General features: G+C 36.4%; 4 protein-coding genes across 9 annotated transcripts in view; 2 read left to right on the plus strand and 2 right to left on the minus strand.

Annotated features, from left to right (window-relative positions):
- Nucleotides 1-8,807: 8,807 nt before the first annotated feature.
- Nucleotides 8,808-17,259, minus strand: Sara (Smad anchor for receptor activation). Of its 3 annotated transcripts, XM_089868947.1 has the most exons (16): nucleotides 17,210-17,259; nucleotides 16,869-16,956; nucleotides 14,649-16,786; nucleotides 14,302-14,572; nucleotides 13,943-14,116; nucleotides 13,550-13,711; nucleotides 13,188-13,244; nucleotides 13,017-13,085; nucleotides 12,262-12,426; nucleotides 11,612-11,836; nucleotides 11,457-11,539; nucleotides 10,984-11,239; nucleotides 10,655-10,898; nucleotides 10,412-10,552; nucleotides 10,193-10,331; nucleotides 8,808-9,591 (listed from the first exon to the last, which is right to left on the minus strand). In XM_089868947.1, the coding sequence occupies exons 2-16, from the start codon at nucleotides 16,924-16,926 to the stop codon at nucleotides 9,433-9,435; spliced, it is 4,341 nt and encodes a 1,446-aa protein (XP_089725073.1). In that variant the 5' UTR covers nucleotides 16,927-16,956; nucleotides 17,210-17,259; the 3' UTR covers nucleotides 8,808-9,432. The 3 variants fall into 3 exon arrangements, with proteins under 3 accessions (XP_089725073.1, XP_089725074.1, XP_089725075.1); XM_089868948.1 differs by lacking the exon at nucleotides 13,550-13,711; XM_089868949.1 differs by lacking the exons at nucleotides 13,550-13,711; nucleotides 13,943-14,116.
- Nucleotides 17,260-17,491: 232 nt separating this feature from the next.
- sloth1 (sloth 1) lies at nucleotides 17,492-18,361 on the plus strand. Its single transcript, XM_089868989.1, has 3 exons — nucleotides 17,492-17,648; nucleotides 17,720-17,910; nucleotides 18,219-18,361. The coding sequence occupies exons 1-2, from the start codon at nucleotides 17,492-17,494 to the stop codon at nucleotides 17,794-17,796; spliced, it is 234 nt and encodes a 77-aa protein (XP_089725115.1). The 3' UTR covers nucleotides 17,797-17,910; nucleotides 18,219-18,361.
- Nucleotides 17,771-18,361, plus strand: sloth2 (ubiquinol-cytochrome c reductase complex assembly factor 6 sloth 2). The gene is made up of 2 exons (XM_089868990.1): nucleotides 17,771-17,910; nucleotides 18,219-18,361. Exons 1-2 carry the CDS (start codon nucleotides 17,803-17,805, stop codon nucleotides 18,267-18,269), a joined length of 159 nt encoding a protein of 52 aa, XP_089725116.1. The 5' UTR covers nucleotides 17,771-17,802; the 3' UTR covers nucleotides 18,270-18,361.
- Tdg (Thymine DNA glycosylase) overlaps nucleotides 18,356-22,158 on the minus strand; it is a 226,898-nt gene continuing 223,095 nt past the window's right edge. For all 4 annotated transcript variants that reach the window (XM_089868960.1, XM_089868959.1, XM_089868961.1 and 1 more), the window contains one exon: nucleotides 18,356-22,155. In XM_089868960.1, the coding sequence (XP_089725086.1) occupies nucleotides 21,319-22,155 (837 nt within the window). In that variant the 3' untranslated portion in view covers nucleotides 18,356-21,318. The remainder of the gene's footprint in view (nucleotides 22,156-22,158) is intronic.

The raw sequence follows: 22,158 nt of genomic DNA on the forward strand, positions 1-22,158 counted from the left end.
AGTAAATACGTAACTACGTACACAGCGCCCCTAGCGGCAATTTATGAACTATCTATTGCTTACACGAATGTCTAGCAGAATTTTATCATGTTTTAGATGTCAGTAAATACGTAACTACGTACACAGCGCCCCTAGCGGCAATTTATGAACTATCTATTGCTTACACGAATGTCTAGCAGAATTTTATCATGTTTTAGATGTCAGTAAATACGTAACTACGTACACAGCGCCCCTAGCGGCAATTTATGAACTATCTATTGCTTACACGAATGTCTAGCAGAATTTTATCATGTTTTAGATGTCAGTAAATACGTAACTACGTACACAGCGCCCCTAGCGGCAATTTATGAACTTATCTATTGCTTACACGAATGTCTAGCAGAATTTTATCATGTTTTAGATGTCAGTAAATACGTAACTACGTATACAGCGCTCCTAGTGGCAAATATGTTAATGCTTAATTATCCGTTAATATTAATAATAATAATAACCCATAGCCCCTAAGTAACCCCAAATCCCTTTCCCGTTTAAAATCACTAACGAGTTTTTAGTGAGTAGCCCCTCGATAATTACTCGTAATCCAGACGCAACCATTAATCCGTTCAATACCACACACATAAGCAAACACACAGTTATGCAACCAGCACTAGTTAAAGCATTAGTTTTTTTTGTTTTACGTGGCTGCTACGACAGTGCAATGCACTTCGAATAAAATCATTCATTATAACTTTGAAACTGTATTCAAAATATTCATACTCGACTGACGGCTCTACTATGTTGAGCAAGCACTTTAATCATACTCTAATTCAGAGGTATGAAGCGAGTTTCTATACCTTAGTCACTAAATATAATTAGTAAGCTTACAAGTAAAAATAAATTAATTCAATATTTTATTTCGAAATCTATTCCATTTGATACATTCGGAATTAATAAAAATTTGTAATTAAAATACTTTTCAAAAATGTGGTAATCATTTTTATTATTTGACGCCATAACCATAATTAATAAGCTTATAAATAGAAATAATTTTATCAAATAATATTTTATAAAGTTTTTATTTTGAAATATATTTCATTGATACATTAGATTTTATTAAAAAGGTTAATAATGAATATAAGAAGAATATTTTTATAAACGTGTAACTTCCGAGTGTTGAGTCCAAGTACTGAAAATAATAAGAAAATTTCTATTATTAACAAATGTTAATCGGCTTAGAATTTCCACTGACTTTCCACGCTAATATCCAACGGTGGAAAACGAGGTTGTTAGGATGGAAAACCAGGGTATTTAGTGGCAAAACGTAGCATTATGCTTTTGCGTCCAGATAGGAAGTGCGTAAAGTCACCGAGTGTTGAAAAATTGCATAAATATTATTAACCATGTTTAGATTAAGCGTATATATATAAGTGCAAGTGAACGGTAGTAAAAAAAACCCACCCAACCTTGTATAAAAAAATAACAGAAGTAAAAACCTTGTGCTTTCAATTTCTAAAGCGACCAACCCTTAAAAGTAACCAAAATACACCTTCGTATTTGTAAAACAAGCTTTGTTAAACTGTAATCCTGGACCCGGAGAGCTTCTCTATCTAGCTAGCGAAAGGGGAACGTTCCCAAAACACGTCTATTTCTCCACAAATCGAGAAGAGTTTTAAAAGAAAGTACTTATTTATTTATTTATTTATTAGGTTGTTGAATACATGTAAGCCTTATAGACTTGGGTAGTATTTTTAGTAACAAATTGTAAGATGAAACAATATAATGAGATCGGCGTATAGATGGGTTTACATTAAAGAATAAAAAATGTTGGAATTAAAAAAAAAATTATTAAAGTTGGGGTCGAGCATTTCATATAGATTATCAATGGTGGGAGAGGGGTAGAAATGTTTTGTAAATTTTATTAAGATTAGGATTGTGACTTGGACTTTCCAAAGTGGAGGGATAATTCTGCGCGAAATTTAGCTTTATTAGTGAGTGTCACGATTGATTCTAGTAGGGCATTCCAATCAGTGATGACTGTATTAGTAAAGTGATGTTGTCTAATGGTTGTATTTGCAATTGGTTTTTGGAGCTTACGGGAGTGACCTCTAGTCGATTGTGAAAGGGTTGGACTGAAGAAAGTGTCGATATCTAATGCAAGTTTATTGTTGAAGAAGTCACGTAAGAGACACGGGTTATTGATACGGTTAAGTGTGCTGACGGAGTCTAATTTTAGTTTGTTTAGGCGTTCTGGGGCTGGTAGTGTTTCAAAGTTTTTGGTTAATTTCGTAAATTTGTTTTGGGCCTTTTGTAGGGCGTTTATATCGAGAGATGAGGAAGGGGTCCATATGGGGGAAGCATAGTCTAAAATTGGTAGTGCTAAGGCTTTATATATAGTTGTTATTAGTTTATGGGCCCTATGGTTGAAGGTACGCCTTATTAAGCCTGAGAGCTCTCCCTAGGGAGTGTATGCGCTTTACGATTTTGTTAGTGTGGATAGAAAATTTGAGGTGTGGATCCATTAGAACCCCCAGGTCAAGCTCAGACAAAGAAGTTCTAATGGGAGACCCGTAAAGGTGATACGTAAAGTGCGGGTTTTAGGGACCTAAATGTAGGATTACACATTTATCTATGTTGAATTTTAGACCATTCTTGGTGGCCCAAGATTCAACTAAAGACAAATCTGCCTGAAGTTGGAGTGAGTCAGCGGTCGAGCGAATATGGTACGAGAGTTTGGTGTCGTCAGCAAATAGTAGTACGAGGGCGGATCGTACGATCAATGGGAGGGTGTTGATGAATATATTGAAAAGTAGGGGGCTTAAAACAGAGCCCTGGTAGACCCCCCTTTCTACCGGTGCCCAAGAAGAGTGTTGGCCACTCTTTGTCGTCGATCAGTTAAATAGTCGTTTAACCAGGCTAGCGCCAAATCAGATATACCTGCCTCAGAGAGTACCTGGAGGAGCTTATGGTGAGGGATACTATCGAAGGCTTTAGCTAAATCTAGATAAATTATGTCGACGTTAGAGCCCTCATCTAGCCAGGTTGTCCATTGATTGGTAGCTACTAGCAAATTGGTCAAACAGGAGCGTTTACGGAGAAACCCATGCTGGGCTGGCGAGAAGAAATTAATGGTTGTAAGATGGTTTAGTATTTGGTCGTAGACTAAACGCTCACTGATTTTAGCTATTTGGTTAAGGGAGCTAATTGGGCGATAATTAGTGACATCGGTTTTGGAACCTTTTTTAAAAATTGGTGTAATGTTAGCTTCTTTCCATTGTTTAGGTAGGGCACCCGATAAAAAGGATGCGGATATGATGTGGTGTAGGGGGGTAATTAAATTATGGATAAGTTTCCCGGGGATTTGGTAGCAGGGAGGGTTAAGAGGATTTTGTTGAGACTGGATAAGGGGCATACAAATAAGGTAAGATTTGATGGTGGACCTTGAATTGGGACGATGGGATAGGGTTGTGGTGGTGGATCGTGAATCGGGATGAGGGGATATGTTTGCGATGTTGGAGCTGCTAGTGTCGTGGCAAAATATGAGTTTAAGCATTCCGCGTTTTCAAGGCTGGTGAAAGTAAGGTTGCCGTCAGGTTTACGAAGCTGCATAATCGGGAAACGACTTTTTGACGTTGGCGTAGAGCGATTTGGGGTCTGAGGATATTTGAGTGATTAAGTTTGCTTCTTGTTTACGTTTAGTGTTTCTCAGGTGGTTAGTGTTTCTCAGGTGGTTAGTGTGTGCAGCGGTAGCCTTGCGACTTTCTTGTAGGTAAGTCGATATGATAGGGGTAGGGGCGTGGTGAGATTTAGCCCGTTTAAGCTTACGCCAGGCAGTAGTCTTGTGTTTTCTCGAAGTTATGGTACGGGAATTGATGGTTGGCGATTTTCTGTTTGTGCGAAAGGGTACGAAGGCAGTTATGCAACGAGAGATGACCGAATGGAAGGCCCTCCATAGTGAGTCTAAGTGATTATCTTGGAGGAGAATAACCCAGTTAATTGTATTTAGATAAGAGGAGAAGGAGTCGAAGTCACAACGGAAGAAGTTTCTAATGGGACGATGTATATAATTGGAGCCAGATATGTGGGTAGTGAATAAGATTGCATTACTAGCTTGTGGCCGCGGATATTACACTTATAACGTAAGTAAATTTATTGAAATAAGGATTAAGGGTTCTAATTTTTAGCCACATCGTATGATGAACATCTACGATGTGGGTCTTAGTTTGACCTGGCCTGTTGGTGGTGGTGGTGGTGGTGGCGTCGTGAAATAGAACTGCCTTAGACAGTATAAAATTTTTCGATCGTCATTGAAGGGAGAGTGAATGGGAGAGAATTGTGGTGAGGTGATATTTTTCGTTTGTGTATTTTAAAAGGAAGGAAATTATGATAGGTAGGTTTAGCCATATACCCTCCCTTAAAAATTCCTCTTACCCGTCGACAATAAGAGTTTCACGGTCCCCTATTTTAACATTCAAAGAAATCGAGGGAAATTTTGAAAGCAAAAGCAAGTATTTACTGACGTTCTTTTTAGAATGGTCTTAAGGCACCGGGATATTACAATTATTGGGTGTTTTACCGAATTCTTTCTCTTTCAAACTCTTCTGACCATAAGTTCATGTTAGAAATTCATAAGAACCGATAAGTGTGCATCGGCATAAGTCTATGTTGTAAACTCATCGAGGGGATAATCACTAAAACTATCTGTTCTTTCGATTCGCCGGAATATTACAATTACGGCATAAGTAAATTTATACGGGTAATAATTCTATCACCGTTTAGGGTAGGGCATCGAGGGGCTATTCACTCTGATTTTATTTACGGTAAATTATTTAAGCATTGTAAAAGATAGCGCTATTCACTCATTAGGGTAGGGTATAGAGGGGCTATTCACTCGTACGATGTGGCTACTATTACGAGCCTTTGGGAGGCTTGGGTCGCCTTGTTTGTTAGAGTATCGATGGGCTATTCACTCTGATTTTCTTTAAGGAATTTGTGGCATAGAGAAGATTTTTTACATTTCGGGGCGCCATTTATTAAGATGGCGGCGGATTGGAAAAATCTTTCTTGGTACGCGCCTACTACTTATGAGTAACGTTCCTGCAAATTTTCAGCCTTCTATGGCAAGCAGTTTGGACTGGGCGTTGATTATCAGTCAGTTTGTCAGTCAGAACTTTGATTTATATATATATATATAAATAAATTAGTTCTTCCATGATTAATTTGCTTGAACCGGCAAATAATAATGCTTGAACACGAAAGATTTGATTAAACAAAATTTCTAATAAATAAAAGTTAAACAAGATGGGCCAAGGGCTGGGCTCATAATAGTAGCCACATCGTACATAAAATTTACGTGAATAGCCCCTCGATGCGCTACTTTTAACTGTGCTAAAATGATTACCAGTAATCCTTACTTCAATAAATTTACTTATGTTATAATTGTAATAGTTCGACGCCAAGAGAAAAAATGAGTTAGTAGTCCCTCGATGCGCTACCCTTAACATTGCTAAACTGATTACACACAAGTAACCCTTAATAGAATAACAGAAAGTTTTAGTGATTATCCCCTCGATGATCGAGTTACCTTTAACAGTGCTAAAATGATTACACGTACAGAAACTTTTAATTTACAACTTATGCCTACGCATACTTATCGCGTCTTAAAAATTTCTAACATGAACTTATGGCCAGAAGCGTTTGAAAGAGAAAGAATTCGGAAAACACTCAATAATTGTAACATCCCGATGCCTTAAGACCATTCCAAAAATAACATCAGTATATATTTTCTTTGCCTAGATTAAATTCCCCTCGATTTCTTTCAATGTTGAAATAGGGGAAGGGTATTGAAAGCGTGAAATCGTATTGTGGACGGCGACGACGGGTGAGACGAATTTTAAAGGGAGAGTATATATATATAGCTTAACCTTACTATCATAATTCCCTTCATAAGTAGACGAACGAAAAATATCACCTCACCACAATTCTCTCCCTTTCACTTTCCCTTCAACGACTAACGAAAACTTCTGTACAGCCAAAGGTGGGTATACTGGCACGACGGGGACAACAACAACAGGGCAGGTCAAATTAAAGGGACTGTAAAGAAGGCATGGGCGGGTGGGTAAAAATTATTTGAAATACGTCAGAGGCACGTGACCGAGGAGAGGCGTGGTTCTAAGAAGCTTAGTTCGTTTTATTTCGAAAATTACCACTTCATGGAATTGGCACTGCAATCTCGCGGAAAACAAGGACTAGATGTCCAGTACCAAAAGGAGCCTTTGTATCTTGCATCACGTTATGTCTGTGACGTATTTCAAATAATTTTTACCAACCCGCCCATGCTTTGTTTGCAGTCCCTTACCGTAGATGTACGTCATACGATGTGGCTAAAAATACTTTAACGTACTTTTTCTTACTTGAGAAGTATTACTACTGAAAGCTTATGCAGAGTTGAGAATATGTAAATCGAGTCCATGGTCTTACCTTTTATGATGGCAGCAGGAGGATGGGGGGGGATGAAGAGAAACGTCCAAACCGCGGTCCCATCTCTTTAGATGGTTACTGAAAGAACGTGTAAACGATCAAAATTAAACACTTACGCCCGTCTTTTCACAAACTAAATACAGAAATACATTTTTTAAATTAATTTTTGGGACCCTTTTACGAACTGAAAGAGCTTACCTTCCTCAATACACATATATTAACAAGTTGGGAAACCAAACTAAACCTCTCCGAGCCGAGACGAATTTACTTTCTAAACACAGGTCCATCAACCAATGAGAAAAACCGGATATGCATAGTTCAAATTGGCGAGATAATAATTTCCTGTGCATCCTCAATAATTCTAATGAGGACCTAATATTTATCACTTAAATGTGTATTTAACTTTCGGCTCACTCTGAACCGTTTAGACCTCCTATAAGAGGACACGAAACAAGGTAAATTCTGGTTTAAAGCTAGGGTATCTTATTTCATAGACCCAAACGCTTCAACAGTTATAGCGAGCTAAAGTATTAACATCCATATTATCTAATGAAGTTGAAAGTTACGTTTACACTATATATAAATGTAGTAAAGCTGAATTAAAAAGTAAACACTAAATTTGAAATGTTAATATCAAAAGATGTTCTTGGAATATTAAGATGAAACAGAGCTTTATAGCTATACAACTACTAAAAGAGTCGTAATGCCGAAAAATATTTAAAATATTTCCATTTAATATTCTGCAAAAAGAAAATGTAAGAGATCTTATCATCCTACTCGCTTTATATTAACTTTGATATGCGTGTAGCGTTTCGATTCAGATGCAATCTTCATTACTCGTTCTATATAAACTCTCACTTGTGTCATTACGTAGAAAGAAGTTTATCTTAAATAATTAAATAATTAAATAATTAAATAAATATAACTGATATTAATTATTTTAATCGTCAGTATTTTGCGTTAATTATAGTAACGTCGGTTTAAGAAACTTAATTCCTAAAATAATTTTAAACATAGCTATCATTAACGTTATACTTCTAGGGAACACCTATACCAGAACCTTTGTAAATTTAGGGTATATAACGCGATGACGATGACGTCACTCGGAGAGGTAATAATCTACACCTAGATTAGGCGGGAATACAACTTTCTAATCTAGTAATTCTCTATTTGTGAATGTAATATTTTCCTTTATGTTTAGCATATTTTTCAAGTTGCTAATTTAATTACTATACCAGGGATAGATTTAATTTTAGAAGTAGGAATGGAGAACGGTTAGTATTTACTTCAGTCCGACTCATAGCCTAGTATAGAGCCCCTCCCTCCAACAGGTAATTAAAAGTTTAAATTATCTTATAGGCTCACCTTAAGTACGTTTTGACGACGTTGCTGACGGGGAAGGCGAAAAATACGTAATTCCTTTTTACCTCTGTTGTCGCTCTTTGAGTTTCTGACCCGCCTCTTCTTTCATACCCCTCCGTCCCGTTATTTCATTTTTTATAGAGTAGTGTCGGTAGAGAGGGGAGTAGACTGTTCATCCCTCCCTCTAGGCGCGCTTTTGTAAGAGGGGATACTGTACGCGCCTGGTAGGGGGGGATGACACTAAGAGATAGAGTTTCTGACCCGCCTCTTCTTTCATACCCCTCCGTCCCGTTATTTCATTTTTTATAGAGTAGTGTCGGTTATTTTATTTTTTATAGAGTAGTGTCGGTTAGAGAGGGGAGTAGACTGTTTATCCCTCCCTCTAGGCGCGCTTTTGTAAGAGGGGATACAGTACCCGCCTGGTAGGGGCGATGACACTAAGAGATAGAATAGAGCTATCTCAGAAGCCCTACTGTTCACGTCACACACGCTATTTACCCATAGAACCAAAGCGAGGTACCAAACAAGACGGACCACTGGAAAAACTAAGCCCATGACGTTTTACCTGGGCACTGACGTCACAACTGAGATAGCTCTATAATGTCAGTTCTACATATGCAAACGTCATACCCTTCTATCTCTTAGCTAAGTGTCATCCCCCCTACCAGGCGCGTACAGTATCCCCTCTTACAAAAGCGCGCCTAGAGGGAGGCCCCTCAACCACACTGCTCTATGGTATGACGTTTGCATAGTAGAACTGACATTACTCTATTAGGGGGTCCATTTTTTTTATCGTTATTTTATTTTTTATTAATAGTAAAGTATGGTTCTTAGATAAAAGTAATGGTTTTTTACTTTTCCCCTACACCAAAAAATAATAAACTACTTTTGGACTTGTAAACCTAAACCTGTCTTATTTCCAACCCTGCGTGACGTGTTCCAGTTAGTTTATTAATTCTAATTTCATTTCATTTCTGACAAATCTGAATTAGGGTTTTTTCTTTTATTAATATTCTCTGTACAAAATAGGCTCCTAAAAATCCTCAATAACGTTTTTTTCTTCAATTGTTAATTAATTAATTAATTAACTTACATAATATTAATCTTTGTTTTAGAATTATGTATATATACAGGTTACATTACACATTTATTTTTTTCTTTTTTATTGTTTTGTTTTTTAGTATACATAAAAATTAGACAATAGCTAAATTTAGCACCTTATTTAAGAAAATTTGATTTTCGCCTACTGTTAAATAAATACCTCTATCGTTCGTTCGTTCGTTCATCGGAGTATTATACTAATTTTCCTCACTAAATCCAGTCCACCTTATCTATCCTACTTCTATTAGTTTTTTGGTTTAGAAATTTAAATTTTGGAATGACAATTTTAATTTTTGTATTTTAAAAAAACAACTGAATGGGTTTAAAAAAATAGCCTCTCAAAATAATTGTTAATAATAGTTAAGCCTTTGTTAGTTGTTTCTCTCTTTTTTGAATATATATATTTTATTTCTTTTACCAAATTGTTGGGTAGTCGGGAGGGTTTTTTAATTAATTTAAACTTTCATTCTAAATCCCTTTTAAAGTGTCTTATAAATGTTTAAAAAAATGATATCATTTTCGTAGGATATGAAAAACTAGCTCTAACGTTAAAGACCCACTATCTAAATTACCCGAGGAAGCATTTGTAATAACGGGAATAAGTGAAGTATCCAGATCAATCATGTAAAGATCGGGTAAAGGTTCCTCTTTTGAACCTACTTCGTAACCAACCTTAGAAGCGATTAAAATTAATGTTAAACTGTCTTTAACAGTTCTCTGAGGGTGAAGTGGAAAATCAAGTGATTTTTTTTATCGATTCTTCTACCAAATTTAAGACCAGTCTGCATAGTGAAACATTCAGGAAATACCAGTTCCGAATGATTTTAAAATTATTTCAAATTAGGTTCAGATTTTAAGGATAATTTTAAATAAGCCCCTCCGACCAATCGCGTAACGCCCTGCCTTTTTATTAATTAACAAAATTCTCGTGGCACGCTCCGTGTCTCGCGCCACGATTGTCACGTCGCGCGCCTAATTTTATCAAATCTCGTGATAAATTTCATTCGACACGTAACGTGCCACGAGAATTTTGTTAATTAACAAAAAGGCAGGGCGTTACGCGATTGGCCGGAGGTGCTTATTTAAAATTATCCTTAAAATCTGAACCTAATTTGAAATAATTTTAAAATCATTCGGAAGTGGTATTTCCTGAATGTTTCACTATGCAGACTGGTCTTATAATTAGTAGAAGAATCGATAAAAAATCACTTGATTTTCCACTTCACCCTCCCTTTAACTATAAAGTTTTCAAGTCTTTTAAGTTTTTACTTACTTGTTCCGAATCAAGTGTAACTCTAAGCCCAATTTTAGTTAAATCCGCTTCAAACAAAACGGGTAAATGCGAAACTAAAGCCAAACAAAAAGCTTGAGCCACTCCATCGGCTAATTTACTAGGATCAGTTGGTTCCCCTCTTAAAAATTAAGTCCTTAATTAAAAAACAACAAAAAAACAACAAAAAACAACCCCTTTATAAGGTTTTCAGAAAGTTACCGTTGATTTAAGTTTTCATTTGATAAGAAAAACACTTCTGTCCAACGAATTAGAAAACGATCTGAAGAATAATCAGTTCCATTATGAATCCTTATACTTTGAATTCCTTCCAAATTTCTTCCGTCAATAACGCTTCTGACACTTTTTTTTTCGACAAAAAAACAAATAATTGAAACCCAAAGAATAACGACCCGAACTACTTAAGTTTAATTAAATTAAATTAAATTAAATTAATTCCCTTACCCAATATTAAAGTTTTTATCATCATCAGTCCATTTTAAAATGACTCTTTCATCGGGTTCAACGGCACCAACTTGACCGCAATCAATCACAAAGTCTTTCATTTGTTGGAAACTACTTTTCAAAGCCGTCATCGACTCTGGAGTTATTTGAACCAATAAACCATCTTCAACTATACTAGATTTGGCCGTTAAACCCGTAGTTGACTTTAGGGCGCCGCTAAAAACGATAAAACTCGCTCCAGTAACTAAAAATGGTAAAATAAAAGTTGTCAAACTGAAGATAAAACCAGAAGGACACGATAAGATTGTTATTTTGACGGAATCTTGTACCTTTTCGGGTTGTATTTTGAATATTTATCGCTTGCGTTTGGTAATTTCCGTCATCATCTTGAACACAAACTAAATGAGAGTCGGCGTCAATACTGAAAGCGGCTCCGAAACTTAAAACGTGTTCGTTACTGCTGGCTACCACTCGACAAACTTGAGTATATCGATTACGCGGTAAACTAACTGTAGTTTTCTTATCTTCCATACAAACTACAACACCGGGAATTGTGGGCAACGAATATTGATAATTTCTAAAGTCCTACGTCATTAACGAAAAAAACCATATTAAATCAACATACGACTTCACAATATAGATAGTTTTCACACATGGAGGATTCATACCATTTACACCAGGAGGCCGGGCTATCTGGTGGACAAAAACCCGTCTGCTTTTGTCCTCCAGATAGCCCGGCTTCCTGGTGTAAATGGTATGAATCCTCCATGTGTGAAAACTGTCTATTCTAAAAGAAACTTACAGCTAAAACACTCATTATTGTATGTCCAATTTCCCCATAAACTGGTTTTCTAAACCTGACACTGACCAGTGGACATGGATAGTCTGTATTTTTGAGGTTTTTGGTTAGAACACCCACTACTCAACTCAAAGTTTTATAATAATGTTTATTCTTACATCGAAATTCAGCCCCAATTCTAAGCATCAACCTCAAAGGGAAGACTTTGGCCCAAGGAACCTCCCATTTTTGTAACAAAACGGCTACGAGATAAGGAGATTGAGGAAAATGAAGTTTGGAGAGGCACTGGTAAGTTGGCCGGATAAAAAGAAACGCCCCGTGATCTCTACTTCCTAAGAGACCCTCTGGAAACAGAAGGTGACCCAACTCGGAAATAGAGGAGCCTAAAACGGTAGACCAAAAAATAGGTCAAATAAGTCAAGTAAAACCAATAAGTGATATCTAGTTTATTAGGGAGAAGGTATAAGATGCCTAAGTATTCGCGCGCCATAGTCCCAGTTCCCCTTTCAAAATACAGGGGGGGGGGACGTAAAAGGAGGCCGTCGGGCTATTTCGCCAACCTCTCCTCAGTCGGAAAATATGACTGTAATTTTCCCGTCATTCGCGTCGCCGCACTGACGTGGGTTTTCAAGAACCAATGAGATGCTGGATGGTTGTAATTTAGAGGCGTGGATTAACTCCGGACCTACGTAACGTTTGGACTGGAGATAAAGCTAGATTATAAATGTGGGGCGAATTTATACCTTCTCCCTAGTAAACTAGATATCGCTTCTTGGTAAAACGTTATAATAAACCCCTGATTCTTTACCCATGCTAGCGTTATCGTAAAGTGACGTAAATAGGAGGAAGATATCTCGAGGAAGTGAATTTTCATTGGGTTGTCGTTCTAAAACCACCATGACTTCATCCTGGCCAACACAATTGAGGCCTCGACTGGCAAAAACCCAACATTGTTTTTGTAAACAACAGTCCACTGCGTTTTCAATATAGTTTGTAATATTTTCAACATCAATTCAAAAGGATTTATGGTGGAATTCATAAACGTCGGACGCAACGCAATTTAGTACAGGCAGAAGTGAGATGAGACTAGAAGTACCGAGCTAACCAAATTCTTCACTGGGCGAAAGTGAATATTCTTGATAACACACCAACGGTTGGCCCTCTGGTGGCGGTTTCAGAATTTCCCCTCCAAAACGTGAGACGCTCGCGGCGGTAGACGGTCGAACTAGATTCAAGGAGCCGCGTCCGTGTTCGGCCGCTTTAGGTTGAGGGGAAGGGGGGTAGGAAATGTTTTTGGAACTCGACCAATTTTTCTCTCTCTAGTGTAGGCGCGATTGAAGCGGTGGCATAAAATCCTCAAATTTGTTCACTAGTGCCAGGTTATACTATCAATGCTAGAGCCCTTCACTTCTAGTCTCATCTCACTTCTGGTACATTCAAAGGCAGGGTGTCGTGCGCAAAAGGTACTGGTAGACGTTTGCGCACGACGCCCTGCCTTTTCCCTGTACTAAATTGCGTTGCGTCCAACGTTTATGAATTCCACCATTAAACTGATAAACGTACATTTGACTAGCTTTATAGAAACATATAAGTTCTTGGTAAGAGCAAAGATAACTGGTCTAGAAGTTTCGTCTAAAAACCCATTAATAGTTATTATAATTCGATTTTAATTTTAATTAGAAGGCGATCGCTTTTAAGAAGTACAAATGGAAAGATAAGGGGGATAAAATTTACCTTGTAAGCATTCTAGAAGCTTACTGGAATCCAATTTATCATCGGTTTCCGATAAATCTAAATATTTTTAATATAAAAAAAATGAATAATTTTGTTGGTAATTAAATTTAATAATACCAGTTAGAGGATCAAAATGCTTCGTTAGTAGGCATTTAAAATCATAATTAGAGACAAAGCGAAACAACACATACACACACGGATATATTCAACACATTAATGCTCATGCTCCCAAAAATGTTTCAAAAAATCGCAAATTTCAGTTCAAAAACCGGATTCTAATTCAAAGCCAAGTTTATAAGAATAAAAAATGGTTTCATGCAGTCCAATGTTATGTTACGTTATTTTTTTTCAAACAAATGTACCTATAGAGGGTAAAGGGAGGATAATGGGGGGTAGAGGGCCTTCTTCGTCATAGATGACCACACGACCCGAGCCACTGCGCGATTTAATCCTTCTAGATGTAGCCGAAGGAGAGCTGGCTCTCAAAGGACTTTGGAGATGTTGCGGGGATCTTAACTGACCGACTGTAAATGGTAAACACAAAAATGTTTTTTTTTTCGCTAAGTGTGTCCCTAATCTTTAATTGCTTTATTGTGAAAAATAGTGAATATCTATCATCGTAATTAATTTTTATTCTTGATATAATAATATATTGGGTCAAACAAATTAAAGATAAAAAATATCCAAAAACGTTTTGAATAATAATAATAATAAGATTTAAGACCTTCCGTAGTTTTTATTTTTCAATTTTTTACCTGGTGAACCTTTTTCTAGAACTCTTCGTTGGGGTCTGCCAGAGATTCCAGTCTTTCGGGTGGAAGGAATTTTAGGTTCAGGGGAAATGGCGGAGTCTAGTTCGGTAAGATCACCGCCCGGTCTTATGCCATCCGAGAACATAACCTGTTTAGGTTCCCTTTTCGGTTTATCTCCTACAAGGAAGGAATGTTTTCAAACCTGGACATTCTAGAGATACCTTTTTACATTCATCACAGACACTAATTAAACTAGCGAATTAAAATTAAATACAGTAACGCAATCATGCCACAAAAAAAAATAAATAAATAATATAAAATAAACCAAAAATAAGATTCTGAGCCGGTTGTTAGTCTTTTACCTCTCTTGAGGACACCAACTGGTACCATTACAACGGGTGGTGGTCTTGAGGAATAAGCTTGGGCTTGTTGTAAGGGTGAGACTTGAGAACAATAATCTTGAGGGTTGTTTGGATTTGGTATCCATCCAGCCGCCGCGTCTCTTTCATCGGTGGATTGGATAGAAGGGCTGTGGTTAGGGCTAGGGGATACGCTACGTGGTATAACTTCAACTGGGACTCTGTCCCGTTCTTCAGGGGCTGAACCAGAGTATAGTCTCTCAACCTCCGCAACCTGGGTTGGATTACAAAATGGGGGGGGGGGATTGAATACGCGATTCAAACTCGCGGTTTGTGATCAATTTCAATACCTTGTTTAATATGACAAGGCAAGGAACACAAACTCTAGCTTCTCTATCCTCCAAATATGAAATTCTTGCTTTGGAACTGCAACACTGCGCGCAAAGAACTTTGCCACAGCCTCTACAATGATGCCTTCTTTTCAGAACAGTGAATTTAACATCACAATGAAGACAATTTGGTGCCTCTTCATCGGGCATCCAAAAAGGTTTGATTTTTCCCAAAAGCTGTTCTTCCTCTGTCAATTCCGAAATATATTCATTCATATCCATCACTGGAGGGTTAGTTTCAGTTGATTGTTCTGGCGGTTGTTCCAATTCATTTGGTTCAATAGTTTCTGAAGCCTCCACAGCTGGAGAAGCGGCTTCTTTCAGACTCTCTTCCTCAACTGGAGCTCCTTTATTTTCTTCAACCTCACTATTTAAATGGTTTTCAGTTGTACCATTCTCCGCTTGACTAACTTCGGGGGAAGGTGGGAGAGCGCTGTCAGTTTCTGAGAGCTCTGGTGATGGAGTAGCCTCTGTCGTTACAGCTACCAATGACTCTTCTACAATGGCTGGAACAACTTGAGGCTGACTTGCCATCAAGGGAGATGGAAGATTCAAGCTAGTTGGTCTAATAATTTTGGAATTTGAAGTCTCCAAGCTTTCAGTTATACTCTCTTCGTAACTATTCTCTTCAATATCATCGGATAAACTGGCTAAATCATCAATTATTATTTGGGAATCTTCTTTGAGCTTGGTGGACTCTTTAGAAGGGGATAAATCTGTACTGCACGTTAAACTGCTTGTTGAAATGTCACACTCTTCTTTCTGAGTTTGTTCCGAGTTAGTTTGTTTAGAATTTACAGTGATATCAGACACTTCAGATATTATCTTATCAGTTTCATCACTTTTCACTTCCGTCTCATCATTTTTAGGAATTTTATCACTCTTTTCATCAACAATTTCGACCCTGTTAATTGCATCACCCTTATTTACAATGCTTGTTTCAACCCTGGTTTCCGTCAATATTTGTTGTTTGGGGTTACGCGAATTGTCTTTCACTTTTGGTCGGGCCCCACCAACAACTCGAGTCCCTTCTGATTGAGTTTTAGTTGGAGAAGATTCCTTTATCGTTTCAACCTCTTTCACCTCAACTTTGACCTCTTTATGCTCGATATTTTCAGTTGTGGTAGTAAAGTTAATGTCTACTAAGTCTTTCAAGTAGCTTTCAAGCTCATCAGGATTAACCTCAACCGATTCCAAATCATCAAAACTAACCACTTCTGACTCGGAGGTGATATTAGTTTGGGTTGTTTTAGGTTTAATATCAAGTTCTGCCTCTAAAGCTTCCCACGGAAGCGACCCTGTTACTATATTATCAGTATTATCTTCTTTGGGAGGGTTTAAAGTTGCCTCTTGGACTTCGGATAAAGAATGTTCAACAATTGGAGAGAAAATAAGGGCAGGGACATCAGCTATGTCTTCACTGAGGTTTACTTTAGGGGGAGTATGATCAACATTATTTACAGCTACAGTTTCTGGGTTATCTTTCAATGACGCAGAGGGGATAGAAGTAGTTGAATCAATAACTTCACTGCTAGGGATTAGTTTGATTTCAATTTGAGACTGTTCGGTTAAACCGGATTCAACAGGGAGCTCTACAGCTAAAACCTCCTCTTCCTCCGGTTCAACGTAACCATTAAAAACAACTGGTACAGAAACATCAACACCAACACCAGGCTTGACAGTTTTGGAGGTATCATCTTGTTTTAAATTCACAATTTGGCTTGAATTTTCTAAACCAAAACTCGTGTACAAAGAAGGATAGGATGGTTTTGAAATTTTCTTATCACCCTGGGGTCCACTATTAACAAAATTAGGGTCAGCAGCAACACTTGTCACGGACCTAACACTGAATGAAGAAGTAGAAGCTGCAAAATCAGCTTCACTTAAGTCTATTTTTTCAACAGCGGGTAGCTGTTGATTTCTAAGGTAAGAGTTTAAACCACCGTTATAATGGTGGTTATTTGAAGGAGCCGGTGCTTGTTCATAATGATATAGACTTTGTTCAACTTGTGATGAAGAATAAGAAAGGGAAGTATGACTTCTCAATCCTAATGAAGAATTAACATCACTGGGTTTATTTTTGCCAGTTGTAACTGAATCTAAAATATATAATAAAATATTCTAGGTTATGAAGGCGAAGGAACGTTTAACGGATTCAATGGATTTTCCAAGAAAACGAACCTTCACTCTTCTCAAAATCATCGAGAACTTTATCCAAATCAATTGCAAACTCATCCATTTTTGATAATAATAAGTTTTGATTTTGACCCTGCAATATTACCGACCATTTAGGCTCAATTTCTACTATAATTTTCGCGATTTACACACTAGATTTCACGCTCTAATTATCGTTAAAAATGCGCTAAACAAACATAAATACCCCTTTGACTCGCGTATAATCTAATCTTACCTTGCTTAAAAAGTCAAAACAGAAATCGCCTATTGCCCATGCCAAGGCTTAGCAATTCCCAACAAAAATTTTTAACTTTCAAACCCAAATCGTGAGAAATTAAATCACTTACAATGTATGTCGATATATTAATACGTTCCTTCACTATCGAAAATAACAAAATAAACTAGGAAAATTCTCGAAAAAAGGTCACATATTTCAATGTAGACGTAAAACTTCGCGAAAACAAACCCGACTCAAGTGAGAGACAATGACAAACTAATTGGCATGACATATGAGACAATCACGTGATAAACATCCCAAGGTCAAAGGTTATATTGACTTTTCCCATGCTGGATGTGAAGCTATTGGTATTTGATTGAAGTGGGATGTTATATCAAAAATTTCTTAATTAATGCCGCGTTATAGAAGCCAATTACTCGCCAGTATACTAAATAAATGGCCTGGAAGTAAATATTTTGGCATATATCGATTTTTACCGATATTTTTTTGTATCGGAGCTGCCTTGGAGTTTTCTATGATAAACTGGCGCGTGGGAGAAGTCAATTTCTGTAGGTCGACAATATTTTAAATCACTTTAATCATAATCTACTAAATCTAGTGAATTTTTAACCTCGATTAGATAACACATTCAAAAAGAGGAGGGCCAAAGAATTAGCTGAATTAGCTTTAGAAGCTGAAAAATTAAAATCTCAATAAATAATAATGCCTGCTGGAGTTACCTGGTCAACATACGCTAAGTTTAGTGCTGCAGCTATGATATCAATGTTAGCTGGAAGCCAAATGGTTCATTATTTTTATCAGCCTCTAAAGGTGCGTGGGTTAAATATATTTTTAATTTATTTACAAAAATTCTTTTAAGATTTAGGCTTAGCTATATGAGCCAATGACAAGCCTCCAATAGAGCATCTGCCAATATTGCAACTTCTCATTGGCTTAGCTATGAGCCAATGATAGCCTCCAATAGAGCATCTGCCAATATTGCAACTTCTCATTGGCTAAGCTATATGACTCTGAGCCAATGAGTAGCCTCCAATTGAGCATCTGCCAATGTTGCAACCTCTCATTGGCTAATCTATGAAAGCCTAAATTTTTAAACTCTTTGTATTTCTTTTTTGTAGGACTTAAACGAAATGGTGGAGAAAGAAAAAACAAAAATGTTGAAACCCTAAACATAAATTATTAATTATAATTTCTGTAAAAAAAAAATTAATAAATAATGTTAATTATTGGTTTAAATAAAGTATCTTTAGAAAACTTACAACTACTCAGATGGTTTATTTACAGAGACCCAATATTTTTTTTTTTTTGTATCATTTTAGTTTTCTTCAAAAGACTTTCTCACTGAAAAACACATGTATATTCAACATCTAAAAATGTCACTTTTTTTGTTATCTTAAAATTTTAGTTTTTTGAAGAAAAACGCGAAATTTGTTTGTTTGTTTGTTTGAACCCCCCAACAGTTACGATGATCATAATACACGACAATGTTATTTTTTCATTCACACTATTAAAGCGACCTAACTTTAAAAAAAAAAAAAATATTACTAAAACATAAAAATTAATTAAACATGCCGAGAAACGCATCATTTAAAAAAGATGCGCGCAATTTGACTATAATAATTAAAGTTGGTTTTGTTTTTGCAAAAATTACCGGTTTGTTTCTTTGTTTGTTTTAGATTCCTAAACAACAGGAATCTATTGAACTCCGACCTTTTTTTTTGTTTTTTTAGGTTGAAATAATGAATTTTTAGTCGCAAAACTTAATTAGGACTAAGAAATTAATTAATATATTGCATAGTTTTAAAAACACTTTCCGTTAAAACTCAAGAGCTAAGGGTTTTGTTAATTAATTAATTATAAAATGTTTACTAATGAGAAAAGGGGTTTAATTTGTTGTTTTTTTATATATTTATATATATATATAACGGTTCTTGGATGCTTTGTAAAAATGTTTTGTACAGATACGTAATTAATAACCCAAAGTCACCAATTTTATATAAAAAAAAAACCTCAACAGGGAGAGGGCAAACCCATTCTTGCCACGTCATAGGCTTATATCTCTTACCTCGATTCCATCCCCCTAACGGGGGGAATTTCAGTATCGCGCCTACAAACGCTCCCCTAAGTAGAGGTATAAAATGACGTCGGATGTTCTTTCCCTCCCTGACAAACGCCCTCTCCCTACATTTAGGAACCTAAAGGAGATTTTCCCTAAAAAATTGGCTTTAGCAACCTAAGATACGTTTTAAAAATTAAAATTCAATTATAATCTCATAAAAAAAATGAAACTAACGCTGCAAAAAAGCATCCAATTACTCCCCAACTTCTCGCTCGCATTTTTATCTAATAATACATAAAAAAAAAATATTCAAAGACCTAATAATTAAACTATTAGTTAAAGTTAAGGGGGATAGAAAAAAACAATTAAAAAAAAGGCCTAACATTTTCCTAATGATAATTGTGATATTAAAACAAAATAAAAACACAGACACGCCCCCAAAATATCTCCCTCAATCTTTTTTTTTTTTTTTTTTCGAGTCTTATTATAATAATAAGAAAATTCATTTGTTTAATCGTCGATTTGTTTTTTTTTGAAAAAACCATTTTTTTTTTCAAATTTTCTTTCTATTTTATACGAATTAACTATATTTTTTTTTGTTATTTTTTTTTTCAAATCGTATTTTTTATGACTTAATTGCTGAGCTTGGATTGTCTTGTGAGCCTTTTTAATTTTTTTTTTCTTAATTGTTACTTTTGTTAATTACATGCATAGAAACACCAACATGCAAATAACCACCTCCATTTAGAGCCCAAATTTCTCTCCGATATTTATATAATTTCTTACGGAAAAAAAAAGTAAATTCTTTTAAAAAATACTCTCTAAAACATAAAAAGTAAAAACCCACTTTCTTTCTTTCTTTTCTTTCTTTAAACTACGGTATCAAAAGCTTAATCCATAATTAATTAATTAATTAATTAATTAATTGATAATTAAACAGATCCATTATGATATATTGTTATAATTTAAACATTCAGATAAAGAGGGAATTGAATTGAATTGAATTGTTTGGTTTTTTTACCCCTATATCGAAACAATAAAACTTACTTTTAAAAAAGAAAAGCTGCTATAAATTCCACGGCAATTAAAAAAAAAAAAAAAAAACATATAAATTTCATTTAGTGAAAAAAAAATGTTATTTAAAAACCTTATCCATGCGGGATTAATTTGGATTAAATCTAAAGAAGTAATTAAGAACATGATTTCATTAAAAAAGAGCTTTACGGTAAGTTTTTATTAAGAGCCAATCAAAACGCTCCTTTTCATTCATCTGCCAAAAAACGGCAGATGAATGAAAGGGAGCGTTTTGATTGGCTCTTCTTCTAAACATCCCTAAAACGAATTTTTTTGGGGTAAAACTAATTGAGAATATAGTTCCATTAAAAAAGGAGCTTTATGGTAAGTTTTTATTAAGAGCCAATCAAAACGCTCCTTTTCATTCATCTGCCTTTTCTTGGCAGATGAATGAAAAGAAGCCTTTTGATTGGCTCTTAATAAAAACATCCCTATAACGAATTTTTTTGGGGTAAAACTAATTGAGAATATAGTTCCATTAAAAAAGGAGCTTTATGGTAAGTTTTTATTAGGAACAAATCAAAACGCTCCTTTTCATTCATCTGCCGTCATTTGGCAGATGAATGAAAAGAAGCATTTTGATTGGCTCTTTTTCTCAACATCCATAAAACGAATTTCTTTAGAGTAAAACTAGACTAACATTTTAAAGTTTCTTTCAATATTGAAAAATTCTAATCTGTTGTGGCGTTTTAAGACAGGGCACTGTATTAGTATTTACGTCACTATGATAAGTTTTTTTTTTTTTTTTTTTTTGACGTAAATTTAAATCCCTATTAAAATACTTCAGAAGAAAAATTGCCCTTTTGTTTTTGTTTCCACTTTTGTTTTATACGATTAGTTTAATCTCAAAAATTTAATTTTCTAAATTGTGTTTGTATTTTGTTTGTTATTGTTTCTTTTGTTAATTAAAAAAATGTTGGCCTCAGTTTTTTGCAAAAATTAGAGGTTTGTTTTTTTATACGGCGCTTGATCTTTTAGATAAGTGTACCCCCTCCCTTGTAGGTAAGTTGTTGTTGTTGTTTATTTATTCACCAGCGATATAAATGGAAGCTAAAGGGGAGCGCGAGAGGTACAGCGGCCTCGTTTCAGTCGGGTCTTTCAAGTTTTATTTCCGTTGGCGTTAAAACACGGTCCAAAGTTGGTGAGCTTAAAAATTGCTGTCCATAGAAAGGTGGTTGCGATTGAAAATAGGTTTCACAACCCCAACCTAAAGGAGACTGAAACCCGTAAACGGGAGGCGGATGAGGGCTGGGAGCCAAAAGTTCGGGACTAACGGGAGTCAAAGACGCGAAATTGCCATTGCAAGTGCTGACGGGTGGAGGAGTCGGGGTTGTAAAATAAGGGGAAACGACAGGGTGAGCCGTAGGGAAAGCGTACGGGGATACTTGACTATAAGGGTCGGTCATATCGTGGGCGTTTTGCTCCATCGAGGGTTGAGGAGGAGGTGGTAAAGAGTAGTGTAGATATTCCTCTTCTTGTTGAGGCGCGTTATTCATTTCGGGAGAAGCCGCCGCGTTCTCACCAAGTGTCGAATCATATTCCTGAGGTTCCGGGGGTTCCACTTTAAGTTGGTTAACGGGTGGTGGACTGTATATTGGCAGTTTCTTCTTCTTGGGGTATTTTTTCTTGGGTGGAGCCTCTGGCGTGGCTCTAGCCCCATCAAAATAATCTCCATTACTACTCCCCCCGCCCCCTCCGCCGCTTCCGCGAGTGTCGCCATTTTCAGCATCCGGTTCGCGTTTTGGTTCTACTTTGACCGCCTGTTTCACATCGGGGAAGACTAAAGTTTTCATATCTAAGTCTGGCAAGTCTCCTCTTAAGTAGTCGCGAAGTCTCTTGAGAGCCGCGTAATATGGCACCTTATCAGTGGCTCGAGGTAATTGAGCGCACCTAGCACTGGACGATGGCATCACAAAGGCTTTCTG

This window comes from Phalangium opilio, unplaced genomic scaffold, assembly GCF_054372755.1.
Source record: "Phalangium opilio isolate 3A_F unplaced genomic scaffold, DU_Popi_V2 ptg000025l_1, whole genome shotgun sequence".
Classification (NCBI taxonomy): Eukaryota; Metazoa; Arthropoda; class Arachnida; order Opiliones; family Phalangiidae; genus Phalangium; species Phalangium opilio.